Below are 22,795 nucleotides of genomic sequence, written 5' to 3'. Positions count from 1 at the left end.
GCTTTGACTATTTTTTTGTGGTTACATCTATTGTGAGGCATTTGTTATAAATGAGAACGCTTCCTTGATTTCTAGTTCAGACACTTTGCTACTGAGGTACCAAAAAATGACTGATTTTTACACGTTGATTTTGTATCACGAAATGCTGCTGAATTAATTATTCGTTGTAACAGTCTAGAGTCCTTGGAGATCATGTCATCTGCACACAATGAATACTGGATTTCTTCTTTCCGACTTATATGCCCTTTATTTCTTTCTGTTGCCTGACTGATCTGGGTAGGACTTAGAGTACTATGTTAAATAAAAGTATTGCAAGTGTCTTACCTTGTTCTAGAACTTTGGGAAAAAGCTTTCGGTTATCCCCCCGTCAGTATTAGGTTAGCTGTTCAGAGTTTTCATCATAAGAGGATGTTGAATTTTATCAGATGCCTTTTTGGCATCTTTCTGCATCCACTGAGATGATCACAGCTTTGCCTTTTACCCTACTGATGTGCTGCAGATGTGAGCCATGCTTGCCCCCTCACATGAACCCAACTCTGTTATGGTGAATGACCTTGGTTACTGCTGCCGGACTGAGCTCAGTAGTATTTTGTTGAGGACTTCCGCCTATTTGTTCATCTAGGATAATGGTCTAGAGCTTTCCTTTTTTGTTGTGTCCTTGTTTGGTTTTGGTGTCAGGGTAATGTGGGCCTTGTAGAACGACTTTCCAAAAATTCCTTCCTCTTCAAATTTTTGGGAACAATTTACTAAGAATCAATGTTATTCTTATTTAGATATCTGATAGAACCCAGTGTGAAGCCATCAGGTGCTGGGCTTTTCTTTGTTTTAAATGACTGGTTCCATCTCGTTACTCACTACTGGTCTCTTCAGGTTTTCTACTCAGGACTCAACCTTTGTAAGGTGTATATGTCCAGGGATTTCTCCATTGCTTCCTTGTTTTCTAGTTCAGATACTTTGCTACTGAGGTACCAGAAAATGACTGATTTTTTGTTGGCATACAGCTATTCATAAATCTTTAATATTTCTGTGGTATCAGTTATGTTTACATTTTCATTTCTGATTTGAGTCTTCTTTTTCATAGTCTAAAGGTGTATCAATTTTATTCATATTTCTGAAGAATAGGTCTTTACTTCATTAATCTACAAATTTTATTTTAGTCTCCATTTCGTTTATTTTTGCTCTGGTCTTTGTTACTTCCTTCCTTACACCAATTCTGGGCTTGTCTTGATCTGTTTTCAGTTTCTTGTGATGAAGTGATAGGCTGTTTTGAGATCTCGGTTTTTCTTGATGCTGGCTTTGCTCTATCCCACAGGTTTTGGTATGTTGGGTTTCCATTTGCGTGTTTGAAGAAATGTTTAAATCTCCTGATTTCTGCTTTACTCCACTGGTTGGCCAAGAGGGAATTAATTCTTATGTATGAATAGTTTCCAAAGTTTTTCTTGTTACTGACTGATTTCTAATGTTATTGAACTGCTGTCAGGAAAGACACCCAATATAATTTCAATTTTAAGAACTTTTTCAGTCTTGTTTTGGGGGCCTATCCTATGATTTGTCTTGGAGAATTTTATACGCTGTTGAGAATATACCACTTTTTACTGGTTCTTTTTTTTTTTTTGGGGGGGGGGATATAAAATCTGGCTACTCCTGCTTTCTTTTGGATTCTATCTGAATGGTATTCTATCCCTTCTATATATATGTCTTTACCTGTGAAATGAGTTTCTTATAGGCAACATATATTTGGGTCTTTTTGTTTTATCCATTAATTGCTCTATGTCTTTTAATTGGGGAATTTAATTCATTTACACTTAAGATAATCATCACTAGATAATGTCTTATCACAGCTATTTTGTGAAATTTTTTCTAATTTAATTGAGTTTCTTTCTTATTTTCTCCTTTTTTACAGTCTCCCTTTATGGCTAAGTGATTTATATTGGTTTTGGCTCAACTATTAAAGATTGTTGTATTATAGTTACTATAAGGCTAAAAACATCCTTTGGTTTTAACAAGCTATTTTGAAATGTTGACAATACAACATAAAGAAATAAAATGAAAATATACTACAATCTAATCTGTTAGTGATGCTTTCTAGTGAACTTTTGATTAATTATGTCTTTCATTTCTAGGACTTCTGATTGGTTCCTTTTCAATAGCTCTGCTTTTTTACTGAAATGGCCTTAAATCTCCTGTGTTTGCTCTCTTCATTCATTCCTTAGATCTTCTTTTAGTTCACTGAAGATTTTAATATAAATCAGTTTTTAATAATCTTCCTCTGTAATTTCATCCACTTCCATATCTGTGAGCTTATGGGGAACTGCGAATTTTAGGGGGAGATCTGTTTGCCTGTTTCCTTGTATTTTCAGAGGTCTTACACTTGTGCATCATTTGAGATGGATTCTCCTTCCTCTTTTATATGTGTGCCCTTTTAAGTGTACTTCATCTTTTTTTCGTTCTGGGACTTCTCTGCTTCTAATGTATGAGTAGATGTCCAGGAGTAAACCCTGAGGTCTCCTTCTGGTTGTTCCTACCTGGGACCTGGGTTGTTGGTTTGGGGTTTTTTCTCCCCTATTCTATGTCCAACTATGTATTTTCAAATAGACTGACTTTGAACTCACTAATTCTCTCTCCTGTATGATCTTTGCTAAAGATGCCTTCTATTGTGTTTTTAATTTTGTCAGTATATTTTTCAGCTCAAGGAATTATTTGATTTTTTTAAAAAACTGTTCCCATCTCTCTGCAAGTTTCTCAGTTAAAGAACACTTTTAATCACTTCTTTGTGTTCTCAGAGGTTGAGATTCCTTTGGATAACTACTTTAAGTCCTCCATCCGAGTTCACCCATGCTGTTTATGATCTGGTTAGTTTTTGAGCCTTATTTTGACCCTTAGGCAAGGCCATGGTGAAAGTTCTTGATGCTTGTTAGTGATGTCTTATGGGTATTGAAAAATTAGGTATTCAGATCTAATATCTAATTGAAGGTTTAGGTTTTTATAATCTGGCTTTATTTGTCTTTCCAGAAATTCAAGCAGGCTGCTTATTTCCTCTAAGACTGAAATCACTTTCACCATTTCAGCACTAGATGGCATCCCGAGTCCAGGTTCACTTAGAGTTGGCTGTTGGTGTACTGTCACTGTCTCTGCACTAGAGGGTGATCCAATCCTGGATTTATCCCAAATATACAGTGTACTATTCTTCATGAATTGGTAAGTATCTTAAGGGGGTAGTTTTTCTCTGCAAGCCTCTCCCTGGGCTCTGGGTAGGCCCAAATTCATCACCCACAGTTACTGGCTAGTGGTCAGGAACTGAGGAATTCCACCTGATTCTGCAAAGAATCACTTTAGAGGATGTAGCTCCAGGCTCCTATGTAACACCCAAGGCCACAAATCCTACAATGAGATGTCACACCCTGAGTCCACACCCTGCTATGATTCTATTAGGTAGAATCAAGGGTCACACTTACCTGCTTACCTGCCAAGATTGGTATCTGGAATGCCTCCCCAAGGCTCACGTGTTAGATAGCACAGCAAGGTTCAGAGGTAAAATGGTTGAATATGGAGGGTTGTAACCTCATCAGGGGATTAATCCATCTGATGAATTAATAATTTAAATGGACTATTGGGTGGTAACTGTAGGCAGATGGGGCATGCTGAAGGAAGTAGGTTACTAAGGGTATGACCTTGGGGACTCTATGTCTGCCTCCCTCCCTCCCTTACATGTCTGTGTGTGTTCTCGTTCGTTCGTTCTCCCTCCCTCCCTCCCTCTCTCTCCCTCTCTCCAAGCCATCATGAGCTGAGTACCTTTCCCCTGTCAAGCCTTATAACTATGTTTCTGCAATGTAGTTGGCCAACCATGGACTGAGACCTCTGAAATTGTGAATTAAACAAATACAACAACAAAAGCAACTTTCCTCTTCTAGGTTGTTTTTCTCAGGTATTCTGATCACAAAAATGAAAAGCTGACCAATACAACCACTAAGGTAGACTCATGGCTCAAGACTGCAGCAACTAGCTTCAGGCGATGTTGGCTGGAATAGAAGTCTGATAGACTGGGACCACAGGTCAACCTAAGCAGTTCCAGAGGCCTGGGGGTGGGGGGGTCATTAGTATCTACATAGCATTAGGTTTGACCAGACTGGTCAAACTTACTATTCTGCCCTATCCTCTCTGAATGGACTTTTTGCTCCATGCTAGGCTGCCCAAGGGTGGGGAAACACGGATGAAGGCAGTTCCTTGGCTACCCAAACTGGCTCTAAGCTGGGTTGTACCGCAAGGTCCTATAGGCTCAGTGTGTTGAGGCCCATGCCACAGCTGTTGGCAATGCAGGCTGAAACACAAGTCTGTCCCATAAGGGAGCTGATCTCTGCCTGACTATGGGGCAGGTCTACAGTTTCACCTGTAAGCACTGGTCTGAATATAGCTATGCTGCCCAAAGTAGGGAAAGGGGTGGGACAGACATTTTCTTAGCTACAAAGGCTAATGCTAAGTTGCAACTGATTTTCACAACTGTAGGGATCTACACAGTTATGAGTAGAAGTGTGTCCCTACCCCACTTCAAAGATGGCAATGATACAGGGAAAAACTTGTGTCTGTCCTAGCAGCATGCACATCTCTTGCTTGATGCTGGGGCAGGTCTAGAGGTCTGTGAGCTCTGGTCTGGGGGACCTTTGGTTTATGCTCAGTCCTGGGTCTCACTAACGCAGCCCTACCACTGAGCTCCAAGGCAGGCCTGTGCTAGTTTGCATATCCTGCTCTCCAGCAGGTGACACCTTGTTCCCATCTCTGCTGCCTAAGGGAAGGGGTGGTGGAGGTAACTCAGTCCACAAGCATAGTTCAGGGCAGGGATTGTGAGGCTGTGCCCATCACTGGGTTTCACTGGAACAGGCCTGGAACCCATTTCACATCTAAGACCTGGGTTTAATTCCTCTCCCCGCCTCCAGCTCTAGTCTGGAGGAATCTCCATGCTGCCAGGAGTTGAGGGAGGGGCAATGCTGGCAACTCTTTCATTCCTGCCTTTTAAAATATATCTTTGCTTATTATTATACTACAGTGGGGCAGTGTGCTCTCTCACCTGGCTTCCTCAGGCTCTTGTGAAGATTGTCTGATGAGCAAATAGCTGCTGAGATTGAAGTGTCTGGAGGGAGACAATCACTGAAGGATCTTCCTCAGCTGCCATCTCACTCTGCTGCTGCTTTCCATATATTCTGATAATAGCCTTCCTAACCTGTGTCAAGTAGTGCCTCATTGAAAGTGATGTCGAACATCTTTTCATGTGCTTATTGATCATCTGTATATCTTCTTTGAAGAAATATTTAAAGTTATTTGTCCACTTTTGTGTTGAGTTTTGTTTGCTGAGTTCTAGGAATCCTTTATATATTCTGAACATTAATAATCTATCAGATATAGGATTTGCAAATCTTTTCTCACATTCCATGGTTGCCTGTTGCTCTGCTGACAGTGTCTGAGACATAAAAGTTTCTGATACTTTTGATGAAGTCCCATTTACCTAGTTTTTCTTTGGTTGTGCTTTTGGTGTCACAGCCCAGAAATCATTGCCAAATCCACTATCAAAAAGGTCTCTGCCTGTGTTTCCTTCTAAGAGTCTTATAGTTTTAAGGTCTTTGATCTACTGTGTACATTGTATAAAGTACTCCAGAAACCATTTGTTTAAAGGGGTTTCCTTAAATAGCAATACAAATACAAGATTTGAATCACCCATTTCTACTGAAATTTTACCTGTACAAAACTTGCTGGGTGAAAAATTTTCTGCCCTACTTTCCTTTACTGGGATCAGTTTCCAGAAGCAAAAGACTGATGGCCTGAATTATATTTTTACATTTATGGAACTGAAGGTGAATGCTCCTTGATACCCTCAGGCATTTAAAACTGTGATTTCAAACTTTATAAAACCGATATGATCTGTTTAGTTCACCCTTCTCAATTAATAATGACAGTATGAGCAGAAAGCTTTACAAATGGAAGTTACAGTTCAGTGTCACACACAAAAACTAAATGTGACTGATATGAAAGCTCAGATTTTTTACAAATAATCTCAAGAAGAGATATCCTAAATAGAAAAAAAGAATTCATGCCAATATTCTGCTCTAGTTTGGAAACTATTTTCCATTATGAAATTAAATGAAACTCAACACTCCTGCTAAATAAAGGAGTCAAGGTTCAGTGAAGCAATGTATCCTAAGTTGAAAGACAAGATGTGCCACCTTGGTGGGGACAAAAACACTGGAGCATAATTTCTTTTTTTTTTTTTTTTTTTTTTGGCAGGGGATTTGCCAGGTACTGAGCTCAGGGGCACTCAACCACTGAGCCACACCCCAACTTATTTTGTATTTTATTTAGAGACAGGGTCTCACTGAGTTGCTTAGTGCCTCACTTTTGCTGAGGCTGGCTTTGAACTCATAATCCTCCTGCCTCAGCCTCCTGAGCCACTAGGAATACAGGCATGTGCCACTGTGCATGACACACTGGAGCATAATTTCTAAAGACAAAGAAGAATACAGAGAAAACTTATTTCCACTCACCCATTATTAATTATGAATATTAAATTCTAATAAGGGTAAAAATGAAGACAGTGTGTCATATTTCTGACCTCAGACTTTCTTATGCCGTTTTTGCTTCCCAAGATTATACAGCCTTAGGCATGTTAAGTTCAGGATCCCTAAAGTGTCATTTCTTAATACAGTGGGTGACTGAGGAAATTAACCAATGGAGTACAAGTCAGTCTGCCTCCAACGGAATTAAAATCGTCCCAATCTGACAGCAGTCTTGACACACTAATTCATCCACTGTCCATCCCAGCAACATTCACACAGAGCCCTGCTCTGAGGCTGCCCGGCTGCAACCACATACTCGGGAATCACGACATCTGCCAGGTAACATGCTCCCAGGACATTCCTGCAGGCAACTCCATGGTACTCCTGAACCCAAGGAGCAACATGAACCTGACCTGAGAGCTCCAAGGAGCTCACGTGGTTTCTGCTAAAAAGCAAGCACCTCATGGTGACTACAGGGATAATAAATTGTCTACTTCAAAATTTGTGAACGACCAATTTTTAACATTTTCACAACAGTTAAGAAAAAAGTTAGTGAGGTAATGGATTTGTTAATTAGCTTTGCTGAGTCCTTCTACAATGTATACACAGATAATAATATCACACTGCGCCCCATAAATATACAAAATCATTTTCCACATTAAAAACAAATATAAAGGCTGGGGATGTGGCTCAAGCGGTAGCACGCTCGCCTGGCATGCACGGGGTGCTGGGTTCTATCCTCAGCACCACATAAAAATAAAGATGTTGTGTCCACTGAAAACTAAAAAAAATAAATATTAAAAAAATTCTCTCTCTTAATAAAAACAAATATAAACAACTACAACCATCTCAAATATTTCTAGGGGCAATGAATTTATAGCATGTTCTTCTCTCACAAAAAAGCAACTGTTTCAGAGTCCCTTCGTCATCTCCCAAAGGCCTTCATGTGGTGTGTGACTCACACATGTCCTGACTGGCAGCAGAGACTGCGCTCCACACCAGCACCACTCGTGTGAAGGACAGAAGGGTCTTGGAAACTAATCCTCCCTCTTCTGACGTGTGGACACTCTAAAATGCCAGATGCATGTAGGGCTCCTGCCTTGGCTCTGTCAACACACAGTCGAGGGCAGGACCTGTGTCTCTGCATGTCTAAGGGCCCCCAGAATCAGCTGAAGACATAAGAGCACTCCCAATCCACTGCCGAAAAACACGAGGTAGGAGAGGATTCTTTCAAAATAAAGAAGCAGAATTTATATGCCCAAATGAGTAGTCGCAATCATCATTACCTCAAATTCTGTATGCCTGTTATTCACAACGAGTTTGGAAATCCTCTTTTGGAACTAATTTCAAAGAAAACAACACCTTTGTCCATTCATTTAACAAGCATGCACACTGAAGCTTCAGTGTGGAGGAGCCTGTTTCGGATACAGGGAAACATATACAGCTGTGGGAAGGCAGCTCCTGCCCTGGAGCCCTACACCGCCTTGAGGGCCCCACAGTCAGCACACACGTGCCACCAGACAATAAGAGGAGAGTGAGTAGAGTGGGGTGCACACAGTCTGTGCAGCCAGGGAGGGCTCTGAGCAGGCAACCTGGGAACCACACCAGGAGGAAGAAGGTGTCCCGCTTGGGTCTAGGTAATGTGTCTCCAGGAGACGCATGTGGCGCACAGATCCTGTGGGCCACAGGGAAGCTAGTATGGCTGAGGCACAAAGAACAATCTTAAGGGTCTTGTGGGCCCATGAGGACCTGGGGTTTACTCTGATGTGGATAAGAAGGCTCGGAGCACCTGGGAGCAGTTCCTGACTAAAGGTGGGGAACTGTCATCTTCTAATGCAGATTTGAGTCTGAGGAAGTTAAGGTCATATTACCCAGAGGATGAAGGAGGTAGGTGTGTTCACTTTGTGGCAGGACATCAACAAGCTCGGAGAGAAACTTTAAAATGAGTTACCTGAATGTTCTGAACATTGGCCATATTTTGGCAGCTTTCCCCTGATAAAATCTTGGTCTTTCTTGTGGAGATTCCAGGCCCCTCTCCCTCCACGGAGCACAGTTCAGTTAGCAGAGACTTCCGTAAATGAAGCCAAGGGAGCCAGACACTGCTCTGGCACAGCTGGGTAGGCACCTAAGCCAGCTCTGGCCAGGTGAGTGTTATTCCCAGAACTGACAGTCTGTATGGGTGACCCTGCAGAGTGGCAACTTCCCGACTCTCAGGCAAGGCAAGGACAGTGATGTGCACGCTATCTACTTCCAAGGTTCCTGGGTTCCACTGGGGACTCCAAGCTGACTTCTCTATTCACCTACCAATTCCAGAAGCTTATAATACATGTTCTGTTCAGTTATGATAGCCAAAGAATTTCTACTGCTTGCTCTCTGAAACCATGAACGATGCAATAACATGGTTAGTAGTTCCTCTTTAACTTACAAATAGATGAAGTTGAATAGGAGCTTATCCGTTTTATATTTTGCAAATAAAAGCGATTTGTTCAATCAACAACTTTCTGGTTGAGTAACTTAACACCTGCCAGGTACTGTCCTAGGTGCTGAACACATAGTAGTAAATGAGATAGACCATCACTAATCTTATGGAACTTATCATCCTACAGGCAGCAAAGGAAGGAAAAGGGCAAGAAACAAGCACATGAACAAAAGAACAGGAGACTGTGAGAAGTATTACAGATACCATTTCATGTAGGGCCAGGTTCTGGGATAATATACTGGCTGGCTGATTTAGACTGGATCAGCTAAGAAGGCCTGTTGGAAAAAGAGGCTAATTCTGAATGACAACCAGGCAGCCATAGAAAGATCATAAAGAATATCAGTGTGACCTCAGCTGGTGTGAAGGCCTGAGGGTGAGGCAGAACATGGAACATTTAAAAGAGGCTCACAGGAATAGATGAGGAAGTGGTAGGAAGTGAGCTTAGATATATTGGGCAAAAGTTTATATTTTACTTTAGCAAAGTGATACAAGGGCAGTAAAGGGTTTTGGGCAGTAAGTGACATAATTCAATCTGCATTTGAAAAAGAGTCATTGTAAGCTTGAGAGAGAACACATTATGGGGGCAGATCAAAGCAAAGTGCTGAATAGGAGGGTGCAATATGGTGGCTTGGGCTGAGACTGGGCAGTTTAGGGAGGTTGATGCAGAGGGGCTTGGGATAAGTGCTTTTTGAAATAGAATGCAGGGAGAAAGGAAAGTCAAAATCTAAAGCCAAAATATTTGGTTCAAGTGTGAGAGCGTCCCACATTACTGACATTGGAAAAACAGAGAAAAAGGAGGTGTATGCTGATCAAATTAGGTTAAGATGTCTTCGACACACGTAAATGGAGTGGTGAAGTGTGGGACTGGATGTGGATTAGCTAATGTTTCTTAATGAACAGTGTCATACAAAGGGCATTCAAAGCAAGGGGCCTGGACTAGACCACCAGGTAGACAGTGGACAGGGAAAAGCAGAGAGGTCAGCAGGGTCGTGAGAAGTGCTCAGTGAGGAGGAGTAAAGTGGCAGCAACAGAGAGGACGCGCTACTCGGTTAGGGCCAACCGGGCTTCACACGCCTCCTTCCCCAGCACCCTTCGCCACACTGGTCCGCCAGTGAAGGTGAGTCTGCAGGGGTCGTTCAGCAAACTGGGTTTCCACTGAAACAAAGAACACAGGAATAATCGGGCCCTCATCCAGAATGCTGTCATATCTACATGAGATGTTTTGAGCGATGGTAGCCAGCCACATGGTGACCATGACAGCAGCTTACAAGAGCAAAGTGTCACACTGAAGATGGTGCACCAGAAAGATGTCACCATGCTGCTAAACTCACCAACCATGAAGGTGCCCCACTTTGCGACTTCTGTGTTATTTCAAGGTGTTTCCTGTTATGTGAACCCAAGAACATCTGAAGCATAGATGAAATGAGGAAAGATCTGAACACATTTCTTAGAAAGTGGGAAAGTTAGACTTACTAGGAAAATATGGCAGAAATGCAAGGCAAAATGACATTTGAGATACGTTATCAGAGGATGAATAATTTTATCTCCCCCACCCCCAGCAATTGCTAGGTATTTGGGGTCAGCCCAGCCTAAGCAAATAAGCTAAAACTTTACTTAGATAAGTACAAAAGAGTGGGGGGTGGGTGAGAGCAGAAGTTGACATTTATTGAGCAGATGCTATGTAATAATCATGCATAAACTATCCTGAGTGCTTCATGGGTATTAACCAATTTAATCCCTCTAATTTCCCTACAAAATTGGTGGGAAGCTAGCTAAGGTCCTTCACAAGGAAATAATGATCTCAAAGTACCATGGAATCTTAAGCTGAATTTGTAAGAAAGGAGGGACGACTGGGAGGGTGAGTATCCATGGGCCTGATGATCCAACGAGGTGGGTACGACAGCGTGAGGCAGAAAATCTAGCTTCTGAATGGAGCAGCTGTGACTGAAATCAAAGTCATGGAGGGACTGAGCTAAAACAGGAAGGAGGAAGAGAGCTTTGTGAGTACAATCACAGATTGCTGGAACCCGCTTCTGTAGATCTTATGAAATAATGTACAGAAAGTGCTTTTCCCACTTCCTCGAGTAATTTTTGTGTATATATTTTCAGACCTACCAATTATAAACTATTTGGATAGGTATGGATATTGAGAACCTATCATTCTAAATGAGAAAAATAATATTGTATTCTTAGCCTATCCAAAAGTTCCAATCAATCTTCCCAAATACTGATAAAATAGTTGGGCAAAAGTATAAACAAGAAGTACAAAACACTACCAAATTCAGATACTACATTAAACTACTACCTAATAGTCTACCATGATTCCTGCAGAGTATTTAGCATTTTAAACATCAAGTACCTAAATATTTAATACTTAAATGAATTCATCAGGGAGTATGTGTGTGCAGAGAAAACAAAAGTATCAGGTACAAACTGTTTCCTTTTATGTGGCACTAAACAGATAATATAAATATAATTAAAATAAACGAAAAGTTGTATTAAAGATAAATGATGAATGCCAGTAATTCTAAGCACAATAAACACAGAATTTCTAAACTGACCACTTATTAAATGGAAAAAACAAACAAACAAAAGCCTCACCGTACAAGGAGGGAGGGAGGTGGGGGTCACTGCTGCTCCCTGGAGCTGGGGTAACAGGAAGCAGCTGCATGCAGTGCAGGGTGAACAGAACTGTCAATTATCTACTAACTATTCAAACTCAAAGCAAATTCTTTGTTTGGTACTAAGATTCTCAAAGTAGACAACTTTGAACCACAGACAAGGTAAAAAAAAAAAAAAAAAAAAGAAAATACTCTAAATGGGTATCTATTTCTTTTGTTTGTGATATACCAAAAATACAAAAATGGGTTTGTAATTAGTCTTTGAAAAGCTGTTTTTCTTTATTTTCTACTTTTCAAAATTAAAGGGTGTCTCCCTACCATCCTCCAAAGGTGACCAGTTTTTAACTGCTGAGTATCATTAGCTTAAGGATTTTGACCTATTTGATACATGACAATTCCAAGCCATTACCTTCCCTGAAGCTTAAACCACCCCATCTTCAGCCAGTGGTAAATTACTCAGGTTGGCTCTTAAGTCTTTCTGACAAGACTCAAATAGTCTCTGATAATTTCCTGTTATGGTAGTGCACAATGTATCAAGCTCCTGTTGTACATTTCCTCCCCAGACCCTGGTTCCTTTCAGTGGAGCTGTATTTTAAAATATAACACTTCTGCTTAATGGCAATCAAGATTGCTTACAATAGCTACAATTTCATGGCACTTTCTGCATATTCTTTTAAGTTTAATATTGAATTTCAAAGCTTCTATTTCCCAGCAATGATGAGCACCGAGGATGAACATAGGGAACAAGCTTCTGGGTAGTCAGCACTTCACCACGTGATGTCACCAGGTCTTCATCTCCTTTGCTGTCCACATCACTAAATCCAGTCTCTTTAGCAAGATCTACAATTTCACTACTTTGCTTTAACTACTTTATTGAAACTTGGACTTTGCAAATCAAAATTTGGGGATCAGTTTTTGTAAGGCTACACAAAGATCATGTGTGGCTACTCTATGAAGTCAGAAAATAGATTTCTGAGCTCAGTGTTTCTTCTTTGCTCTTCTCACACTGCACCCTCTAACCTCCCTGCTAGCTCATGATACAAAAAGGCTGCTGAAGTCTTGCTATTAAGTCTGTAATCAAGTACCAAGAATGAAAAAAAAGGGATAAGGGCAGGAGAGTGCTCCACTGACTAAGCCCCAGCCAACATCTACTTCCATCTATCTCACGGTCTAGAACTTGGCCACAGGTAGCTGTGAGGGGTTGCAAATGTAGTCTCTTTGCTGACTGTTTGCCACAGCATTGAGAATTCAGCTGGGGCTGTATTACTCAAGGAAAATGAAAATGGGTAGGCAACTAGCAAGCACTGTCACAAATGGCAGAACTAATCTAATCATATAACAAATGCTTCCACACTAGTGTATTGTTTGGAAGAATGCAAATATACTTGAAATGGCATATAACTGTTAATAATTCTTCAGGAGTTAATCAAATATCTTGAGAGGGCATTAAAAAAGTTTTCCCTACCTAATGGTCACCTGAGATTATACTACTCAAAACAAACATTTTTAAGTAGCAATATCTATCTGCAGAGGCTTTACCACAGCAAGCTGTTGCCAGAGAGGGCAAGAAAGACAATGTTTCACAGAATACCTTCTGTATTCTCTGCTGCCTCTTGGGCATGCAGACCTTCAATGCCATGGGAAAGCTAGCAGCAATCTAAGACTTCAGCACTCCTCCTCCCAGACCAAAGCCTCAACAAGAAGTATAAAACAATACCAAATTCAGATACTACTTTCCCTTTGTTGAATTTACACATTAAAATGATCTAAAGTAAGCTTTACTTTTCACAATAAAAATATGTAAGTGATGGAACACAATTTAGGGTGATAAAGTATGTTTTGGTAAATTCAAAGGTGGAATATGCCACACTTGTTTCTTTTCTTATTCATCACCTTTTCCCTTCCCTTATGACTTCATGGGAAAAGAGGCACTAATAACAAAGGGGGACACTTATAACAAATTTTCAAGCTGAAAGGCACAGACACTGCATTAAGGGTACTTATTGATATGATTAGAAGTGACCTCTGACTTCTACAAGTAAACATCACTTTTGAATTACTTATGAATCGCCTCTCATAAATAAATAGGAAGCCCCAGTTGAGGTTATTTTTTCCTTGAACTGTGGAGGAAACCTCAGTAAAATGCCAGCTTTGGAGTTTAATGCCCTTTACGACTGACTCCTGTGGGACTCTGTCAGAGCACTTCAGCAAAGAGCCTTCTGGGTAGGTCAGGGCTCAGTGCTCAGAAAACTGAGTTCCTCTCACTTTTACAATGAAAGCATCAGGGTCAAAGAGGAGTGAGCTATGTGAGCTAACAAGGCTTGTTTTCCAGTCTTATAAGACACTGTCATGATTATACAAAAACCCTAAAAATATTTAACCTTTAATTTGTGACCACAGTTTCAAGTGTTGCAATACTTGCTATTCCCTCAGACTTTTAGTATGTTGTAAAGCAATGAAATAGAGCGAGCAGGGGAGCAGGCAACAGGCAGGGGAGGGAGAAGAAAAAGAAGAAAAATTTGAATTGGATGAGATGGGATTGGAATATGTGAGGAGAAAACCCTAAGTGGCCACACTGTGTAGAAACTACCTGAAAATTTAGCAGTCTGAGCTTCATCTACAAGGCTTATGCTAAAGTAGCATTTAGGAAAAACTTGAAAATTTTTTTTTAAGAATCAAGGCAGGGGAAGACAAGGTGGACATCAACATTTTTTTTCCAGAGCAAGTTAAGCAGTCTGGCAAAAAAAAAATTAAAACCTTTTTGATATAGCTTTTTAGTTACAATACTTATTTACCAAAAGCCCTTTGAACCATTACCTCATTCAAGTGTTAATTTTATTTATTACAGAACTATCCTTAATATTTAAATGATATATGTACATTTTTACAACAAACATTTAATGAAACACTGTTATACCCCCCACCCCCAAGTGCTGGGGATCAAACCTGGGGCTTTATATAAAGCCATCTCCACAGGCAAGGTTGTCTTTTTTTTTAACTTTTGAAAAACTGTTCATTTGCTGTTATCTACATGATGAATTTTACCTTTAAAACTATTTTAAAGACTGTAGGGTGTGCATCTATCCCTTTTGGTCCACCCAGATCTACTACCAGCACTGCCTGCCCCTCCACCATACAGCAATTAGGAGGCTGAGAACTCAAGTGCTACCCTGGTAGCTTCAAGGGTCTTCTGGAGGCTGCTCCTGACCAACCCTCTCTCATACTTCAGTACAGCCAGTGGGCAGGCAAGTGATTTAATCCAGACCAGTCAACTCATTTACAACTTCCACCTTAAATGAAGCAACAGAAGGAATGGCTCGGTTTAACAGTCAAGTGAAGGTAATGGTGAAATGGTCTGTCTATACTGCTTGATGTGGAAGTCACTAGGCATATGTGGCAATGAGCACCTGAAATGTGACATGTGTGATCCAAGCTTTGATTTCAACTCATTTTAATTAATTTAAACTTAAACAGCCTCTTGTGGCCAGTTGGCACAGTACTAAACAGCACAGGTGCAGAGTCTCCTGCCCTGAGAGTCTGGTAACCTCTCAGGCTCTCATGACTTCCCTCCTGGTGGCAATGTTGGCTTCTCCTGAAAAAGCAAAGCTTGGACAGGACTGACAGTTCATTTCAATGTGCCCAGTGTTTCAATGATGCATCCAAGATGAAAGGTTTCCACATCCCCACAATTCTTTTGTCTGGGTAAGGATGCTGCTTAGTACAAGGGGAAAAGAGCCAGCAGATGTTTAGAGGCAGAGAGGTGTTCTACAATGTAGGTGACTTTTGTCACACAAAGGAGAACATCTAGACACCAAATGATCATCTTACAATGCAGCTGTTCCCCACACAAGAAAAGTGGAATCAGTAAACTTAACCAAAGCCAAGATCTTCCTAACAGCCTTCCACACAAACCTCCTCCCACACTGAGTACACTGGGTCGTAAAAGTGCCTCTGCAACCATGTCTCCTACACGTGTATTTTTGCATTTTTTCATTTTAATAATTTTTATTAAATATTACAAATTATGTTACGTTATTCATATATGATTGATTTAACATCATTAGAATCTATAAGTACATCACAAAATTATGACTCAGCTGGATATTTCTTTTTGAGATGACTACCTTTTTGCTATTATGTAATAGGTATGATGTATGTATAATATGGATATAATTGTGGGGTTAAATAAATATTAAATACATAAGACAGTCTGAAAGAAAACACTTGATTATTTTGATAGGGTGATTTTGTTAGAAATGCATTTCATACTTACAAGATAAACCATCTGACTACAGATATGAGAAATCAAATTTAATACTTTGGTATCTGCGGATGTTATCTGTCTTTATGAGTTGTTTACACTACTTTGCATTTATTTTATTTTATTTTTTTATTGGTTGTTCAAAACATTACATAGTTCTTGATATATCATATTTCACACTTTGATTCAAGTGGGTTATGAACTCCCATTTTTACCCCGTATACAGATTGCAGAGTCACATCAGTTACACTTCCACTGATTTACTTATTGACATACTCATGTCTGTTGTATTTTGCTGCCTTTCCTATCCTCTACTATCCCCCCTCCCCTCCCCTCTTCTCTCTCTACCCCCTCTACTGTAATTCATTTCTCCCCCTTGTATTCTTTTTCCCTTTCCCCTCACTTCCTCTTGTATGTAATTTTGTATAACCCTAAGGGTCTCCTTCCATTTCCAAGCAATTTCCCCTCTCTCTCCCTTTCCCTCCCACCTCTCATCCCTGTTTAATGTTAGTCATCTTCTCATGCTCTTCTTCCCTACTCTTGTTCTTAGTTACTTTCCTTATATCAAAGAAGACATTTGGCATTTGTTTTTTAGGGATTGGCTAGCTTCACTTAGCATAATCTGCTCTAATGCCATCCATTTCCCTCCAAATTCTATAATTTTGTCATTTTTTAATGCAGAGTAATACTCCATTATGTATAAATGCCACATTTTTTTTATCCATTCATCTATTGAAGGGCATCTAGGTTGCTTCCACAGTCTTGCTATTGTGAATTGTACTGCTATGAACATCGATGTAGCAGTGTCCCTGTAGCATGCTCTTTTTAGGTCTTTAGGGAATAGACCCAGAAGGGGAATAGCTGGATCAAATGGTGGTTCCATTCCCAGCTTTCCAAGAAATCTCCATACTACTTTCCAAATTGGTTGCACCAATTTGCAGTCCCACCAACAATGTACAAGTGTACCCTTTTCCCCACATCCTCGCCAGCACTTGTTGTTGTTTGACTTCATAGTGGCTGCCAATCTTACTGGAGTGAGATGGTATCTTAGGGTGGTTTTGATTTGCATTTCTCTGACTGCTAGAGATGGAGAGCATTTTTTCATGTACTTGTTGATTGATTGTATGTCCTCCTCTGAGAAGTGTCTGTTTAGGTCCTTGGCCCATTTGTTGATTGGGTTATTTGTTATCTTATTGTCTAATTTTTTGAGTTCTTTGTATACTCTGGATATTAGGGCTCTATCTGAAGTGTGAGGAGTAAAGATTTCTTCCCATGCTGTAGGCTCCCTATTTACCTCTCTTATTGTTTCTTTTGCTGAGAAAAAACTTTTTAGTTTGAGCAAGTCCCATTTGTTGATTCTAGATATTAATTCTTGTGCTATGGGTGTCCTATTGAGGAATTTGGAGCCCGACCCCACAGTATGTAGGTCGTAGCCAACTTTTTCTTCTATCAGCTGCCTTGTCTCTGGTTTGATATCAAGCTCCTTGATCCATTTTGAGTTAACTTTTGTGCATGGCGAGAGAAAGGGATTCAGTTTCATTTTGTTGCATATGGATTTCCAGTTTTCCCAGCACCATTTGTTGAAGATGCTATCCTTCCTCCATTGCATGCTTTTAGCCCCTTTATCAAATATAAGAAAGTTGTAGTTTTGTGGGTTGGTTTCTGTGTCCTCTATTCTGTACCATTGGTCCACCTGCCTGTTTTGATACCAGTACCATGCTGTTTTTGTTACTATTGCTCTGTAGTATAGTTTGAGGTCTGGTATCTCTATACCACCTGATTCACACTTCCTGCTTAGCATTGTTTTTGCTATTCTGGGTCTTTTATTTTTCCATATGAATTTCATGATTGCTTTCTCTATTTCTACAAGAAATGCCGTTGGGATTTTGATTGGCATTGCATTAAACCTATAGAGAACTTTTGGTAATATCGCCATTTTGATGATGTTAGTTCTGCCTATCCATGAACAGGGTATATTTTTCCATCTTCTAAGATCTTCTACTTCTCTCTTTAGGGTTCTGTAGTTTTCATTGTATAAATCTTTTACCTCTTTTGTTAGGTTGATTCCCAAGTATTTTATTATTTTTGAGGATATTGTGAATGGAGTGGTTGTCCTCATTTCCATTTCAGAGGGTTTGTCTCTGATATACAGGAATGCCTTTGATTTATGCGTGTTGATTTTATATCCTGCCACTTTGCTGAATTCATTTATTAGCTCTAATAGTTTCTTTGTAGACCCTTTTGGGTCTGCTAGGAATAGAATCATGTCATCTGCAAATAGTGATAATTTAAGTTCTTCTTTTCCTATTTTTATGCCTTTAATTTCTTTCGTCGGTCTAATTGCTCTGGCCAGTGTTTCGAGAACTATGTTGAACAGAAGTGGTGAGAGAGGGCATCCCTGTCTTGTTCCAGATTTTAGAGGGAATGCCTTCAATTTTTCTCCATTCAGAATGATGCTAGCCTGGGGCTTAGCGTAGATTGCTTTTACAATGTTGAGGTATGTTCCTGTTATCCCTATTTTTTCGAGAGTTTTGAACATAAAGGGATGCTGTACTTTGTCGAATGCTTTTTCTGCATCTATCGAGATGATCATATGGTTCTTATTTTTAAGTCTACTGATGTGGTGAATAACATTTATTGATTTCCGTATATTGAACCAGCCTTGCATCCCAGGGATGAATCCTACTTGATCATGGTGCACATTTTTTTTGATGTGCCTTTGTATCCGATTCGCCAGAATTTTATTGAGGATTTTTGCGTCTAGGTTCATTAGAGATATTGGTCTGTAGTTTTCTTTCTTTGAAGTATCTTTGTCTGGTTTAGGAATCAGTGTGATGTTGGCCTCGTAGAATGAATTTGGAAGTTCTCCCTCTTTTTCTATTTCCTGAAATAGCTTGAAAAGTATTGGTATTAGTTCCTCTTTAAAGGTTTTGTAAAACTCTGCTGTATACCCATCCAGTCCTGGGATTTTCTTAGTTGGTAATCTTTTGATGGTTTCTTCTATTTCCTCAATTGATATTGGCCTGTTTAGGTTGTCTATATCCTCCTGTCTCAATCTGGGCAGATCATATCATTTAAGAAATTTATCGATGCCTTCACTATCTTCTATTTTATTGGAGTATAAGGATTCAAAATAATTTCTGATTATCTTCTGTATTTCTGAAGTGTCTGTTGTGATGTTGCTTTTTCATCCTGTAAGCTAGTAATTTGAGTTCTCTCTCTTCTTCTCTTCGTTAGCATGGCTAAGGGTCTGTCGATCTTATTTATTTTTTCAAAGAACCAACTTTTAGTTTTATCAATTTTTTCAATTGTTTCTTTTGTTTCGATTTCATTAATTTCAGCTCTGATTTTAATTATTTCTTGCCTTCTACTTCTTTTGCTGTTATTTTGCTCTTCTTTTTCTAGGATTTTGAGATGAAGTATGAGATCATTTATTTGTTGGTTTTTTCTTTTTTTAAGGAATAAACTCCATGCAACGAATTTTCCTCTTAGAACTGCTTTCAATGTGTCCCATAGATTCCGATATGTTGTGTCTGTGTTTTCATTTATCTCTAAGAATTTTTTAATTTCCTCCTTAATGTCTTCTATAACCCATTGATCATTCAGTAACCTATTGTTCATTCTCCAAGTGATGCATGATTTTTCCTTCCTTTTTTTATCATTGATTTTCAGTTTCAATCCATTATGGTCAGATAAGATGCAAGGTATTATCTCTACTCCTTTATATTGTCTAAGAGTTGCCCTGTGACATAATATATGATCTATTTTTGAGAAGGATCCATGTGCTGCTGAGAAAAAAGTGTAACTGCTTGATGTTAGGTGGTATATTCTATATATGTCAATTAAGTCTAGGTTGTTAATTGTGTTATTGAGTTCTATAGTTTCCTTATTTAACTTTTGTTTGGAAGATCTGTCCAGTGGTGAGAGAGGTGTGTTGAAGTCTCCCATGATTATTGTATGGTGGTCTATTAGACTCTTGAACTTGAGAAGAGTTTGTTTGATGAATATAGCTGCACCATTGTTTGGGGCATATATATTTATGATTGTTATGTCTTGTTGGTGTATGGTTCCCTTGAGCAGTATGTAGTGTCCCTCTTTATCCCTTTTGATTAACTTTGGCTTGAAATCTATTTTATTTGATATGAGTATGGACACTCCTGCTTGTTTCCGAAGTCCAAATGAGTGATATGATTTTTCCCAACCTTTCACCTTCAGTCTATGTATGTCTTTTCCTATCAAATGCGTCTCCTGTAGGCAGCATATTGTTGGGTCATGTTTTGTGATCCATTCTGCTAGCCTGTGTCTCTTTATTGGTGAGTTTAAGCCATTAACATTTAGGGTTATTATTGAGATATGGGTTATCCTTCCAGCCATATTTGTTTATTTATGTTACTGAATATGGTTTGTTTTCCTATTTGATTATTTTCCCCCCTTTACTGTCCTTCCTCCCACTGTTGGTTTTCATTGTTATTTTCCATTTCCTCTTCCTGTAATGTTTTGCCAAGGATTTTTTGAAGAGATGGTTTTCTAGCTGCGAATTCTTTTAACTTTTGTTTATCGTGGAAGGTTTTAATTTCATCTTCCATCTTGAAGCTTAATTTTGCTGGATACACAATTCTTGGTTGGAGCCCATTTTCTTTCAGTGTTTGAAATATGTTATTCCAGGATCTTCTAGCTTTCAAAGTCTGTGTTGAGAGATCAGCTGTTATCCTGATTGGTTTACCCCTAAATGTGATCTGCTTCCTTTCTCTTGTAGCTTTTAAGATTCTCTCCTTATTCTGTATGTTGGGCATCTTCATTATAATGTGTCTAGGTGTGGATCTCTTATGATTTTGCACTTTCAGCATCCTGTAGGCTTCTAGGATTTGGGATTCTGTCTCGTTCTTCAAGTCTGGGAAGTTTTCTCGAATTATTTCATTGAATAGATTTCTCATTCCTTTGGTTTGGAGCTCTGTGCCTTCCTGTATCCCAATGACTCTTAAGTTTGGTCTTTTAATGTTATCCCATATTTCTTGGATGTTCTGCTCATGGTTTCTTAACAGTCTTGCTGAGCTGTCTATGTTCTTTTCAAGTTGAAATACTTTGTCTTCATTGTCTGATGTTCTATCTTCTAAGTGTTCTACTCTGCTGGTAGTATTCTTAATTAAGTTTTTAAGTTGGTTTATTGCTTCCTGCCTTTCTAGGATTTCTGTTTGTTTTTTATAACTTCTATCTCCCTGTATAGTTGATCTTTTGCTTCCTGGATTTGTTTATGTATTTCATTGTTGAAGAGATCTTTCATTGTCTGATTTTGCTGTCTAATGTCTTCCTTGAGACTCCAGATCATCTGAAGCATGTATCTCCTGAATTCTTTATCTGACATTCCATCTGCTGCAGATATTACCTCTTCTAATGTTGAGTTGACCTGCATTGCTTGTGGTCCTTTCTTTCCTTGTCTCTTCATACTGTTCGCGTTTCTTTCTGCTTACTGAGACTGTTGTGTTGTTGAATTTTCACCCTATATATTTGTATTACTCTTGTATAGTTGCAGAGTCTCCCGCGCAGGCGCGGGCAGGGGCTCTGCTCCTCCTCCAATTGGGGCACTGTGCCTACCACATTGGCAGGCCGCTGGGCCTGTTCTGCTGGTTGGTAGCAGGTGTGCCTACCTTGCAGGCGTGTGGGGCGGCTCTGCCACTCCCAGGTTGCTGGGCCTGACCTGCTGGTGGATTGCAGGTCCGGCTACCTTGAAGGCGCGGGGGGAGGGCGCACACCTATTTGTATTTAGACAGTTACTTGAAATGGAGGACGTAATGCTTGGGATGAAAGTTGGGGGGAAGGGGAAGGTAGGTGCTCTTGAAAAGAAAGAAGGAGAGGGAGATAGATAGCATAGAGGAGAATGGAAAGAGCAGTAAAACTTGGAAGGGGAGAGAGAGAGGGAAAAGGGAGAGAAAAAATTAAAATGAAATAGGAAATAAAATTAGGTCTTAGAGATCCATTTTCTTCTCTTCCCATAGGCAAAGCTGTGCCTTCCGGGCTGAGTTTTGCCCTCAATGTGTCAACAGCAATCCCTGTAAGGCGGTTCCTGGGAGTCTCTCAATCCTGTTGGTCCAGAGCCGTTTCACTTCTACGGCCCCTCCTCCCCTTCCTCCTGCCAGCCAGCCAGGTCCTGCTCACCGGAGGCAATTCCCCAAGGATTTGGTTACACTTTCAGCCCCACCGAGTGCTTTATTTCCCTAACTACTGAGCACTCTTGCTGTCATTCATCTAAGCCCCAGTGCTGTGGAGCTGTAGTCTGGGAGTCAATTGTTTAATTTTTCCGGACCCCTTTGGTGGGCACACCTTCGGAATCTGGCAGCTAAGACCATTGGTGTCGCTGCTGGTGGTAATAGGAGTTGGGGGTCGAGGATCCCCTCTACTTCCCTCAGCCCCTACAGTCACAACCACACTGCTGGCGGTAGGAGGAGTTGGGGGTCTGGAGTGTCTTCCGCCCCTACCGTCACACCCTCTCAGTTCGCGGTTGGGGGATTTGGGGGTGGGGAGACTTCTCTGCTTCCCTCTGCCCCTACAGTCATGCCCTCGTCACTGGCAGTAGGGGGAGTTGGGGGTCGAGAGTCCTTTGGCCCTTACGGTCCCGCCCACGGAAAGATTTTGAAGTTTCCCGGTTGTTTGTATCTGGTGTGGGTGGGAGTCACACACCTGCTAAAGTAGATTCCGCTGGGAAGGAATCTCTTTGGCCGAATTTTGGTGACTTCCCCTCTCTGCTATGGCGGGCCCCTGGCTCCTTGCTGGAGTGTCCGAAGGGAGGGGTGGAACTGGCTTGTCTCTGGTCTGACACAATCTCTGGTTTTAGTTCCCAGTTCGCTATTTCATAAAGGGTTGGTTAGATTCCCTTCACGCTGTCTCGGGGGGGGGG

At 40.4% G+C, this 22,795-nt stretch overlaps 1 protein-coding gene across 7 annotated transcripts in view; it reads right to left on the bottom strand.

The window, feature by feature from the left end:
* AUH (AU RNA binding methylglutaconyl-CoA hydratase) overlaps nt 1-22,795 on the bottom strand; it is a 173,229-nt gene that overhangs the window by 19,558 nt on the left and 130,876 nt on the right. The window contains exon 8 of one of the 7 annotated variants that reach the window (XM_081262867.1): nt 10,048-10,176. The exons of the other annotated variants lie outside the window; for them this stretch is intronic. Coding sequence (XP_081118993.1) covers nt 10,063-10,176 — 114 coding nt within the window. The 3' untranslated portion in view covers nt 10,048-10,062. Of the gene's footprint in view, nt 1-10,047; nt 10,177-22,795 lie in introns of those variants that run through there. 7 annotated transcript variants of the gene reach the window in all.

The sequence above is a fragment of the Spermophilus citellus genome (genome assembly GCF_964194105.1).
Source record: "Spermophilus citellus genome assembly, chromosome: 12".
NCBI lineage: Eukaryota > Metazoa > Chordata > Mammalia > Rodentia > Sciuridae > Spermophilus > Spermophilus citellus.
This window is presented reverse-complemented; position numbering and strand designations above follow the sequence as displayed.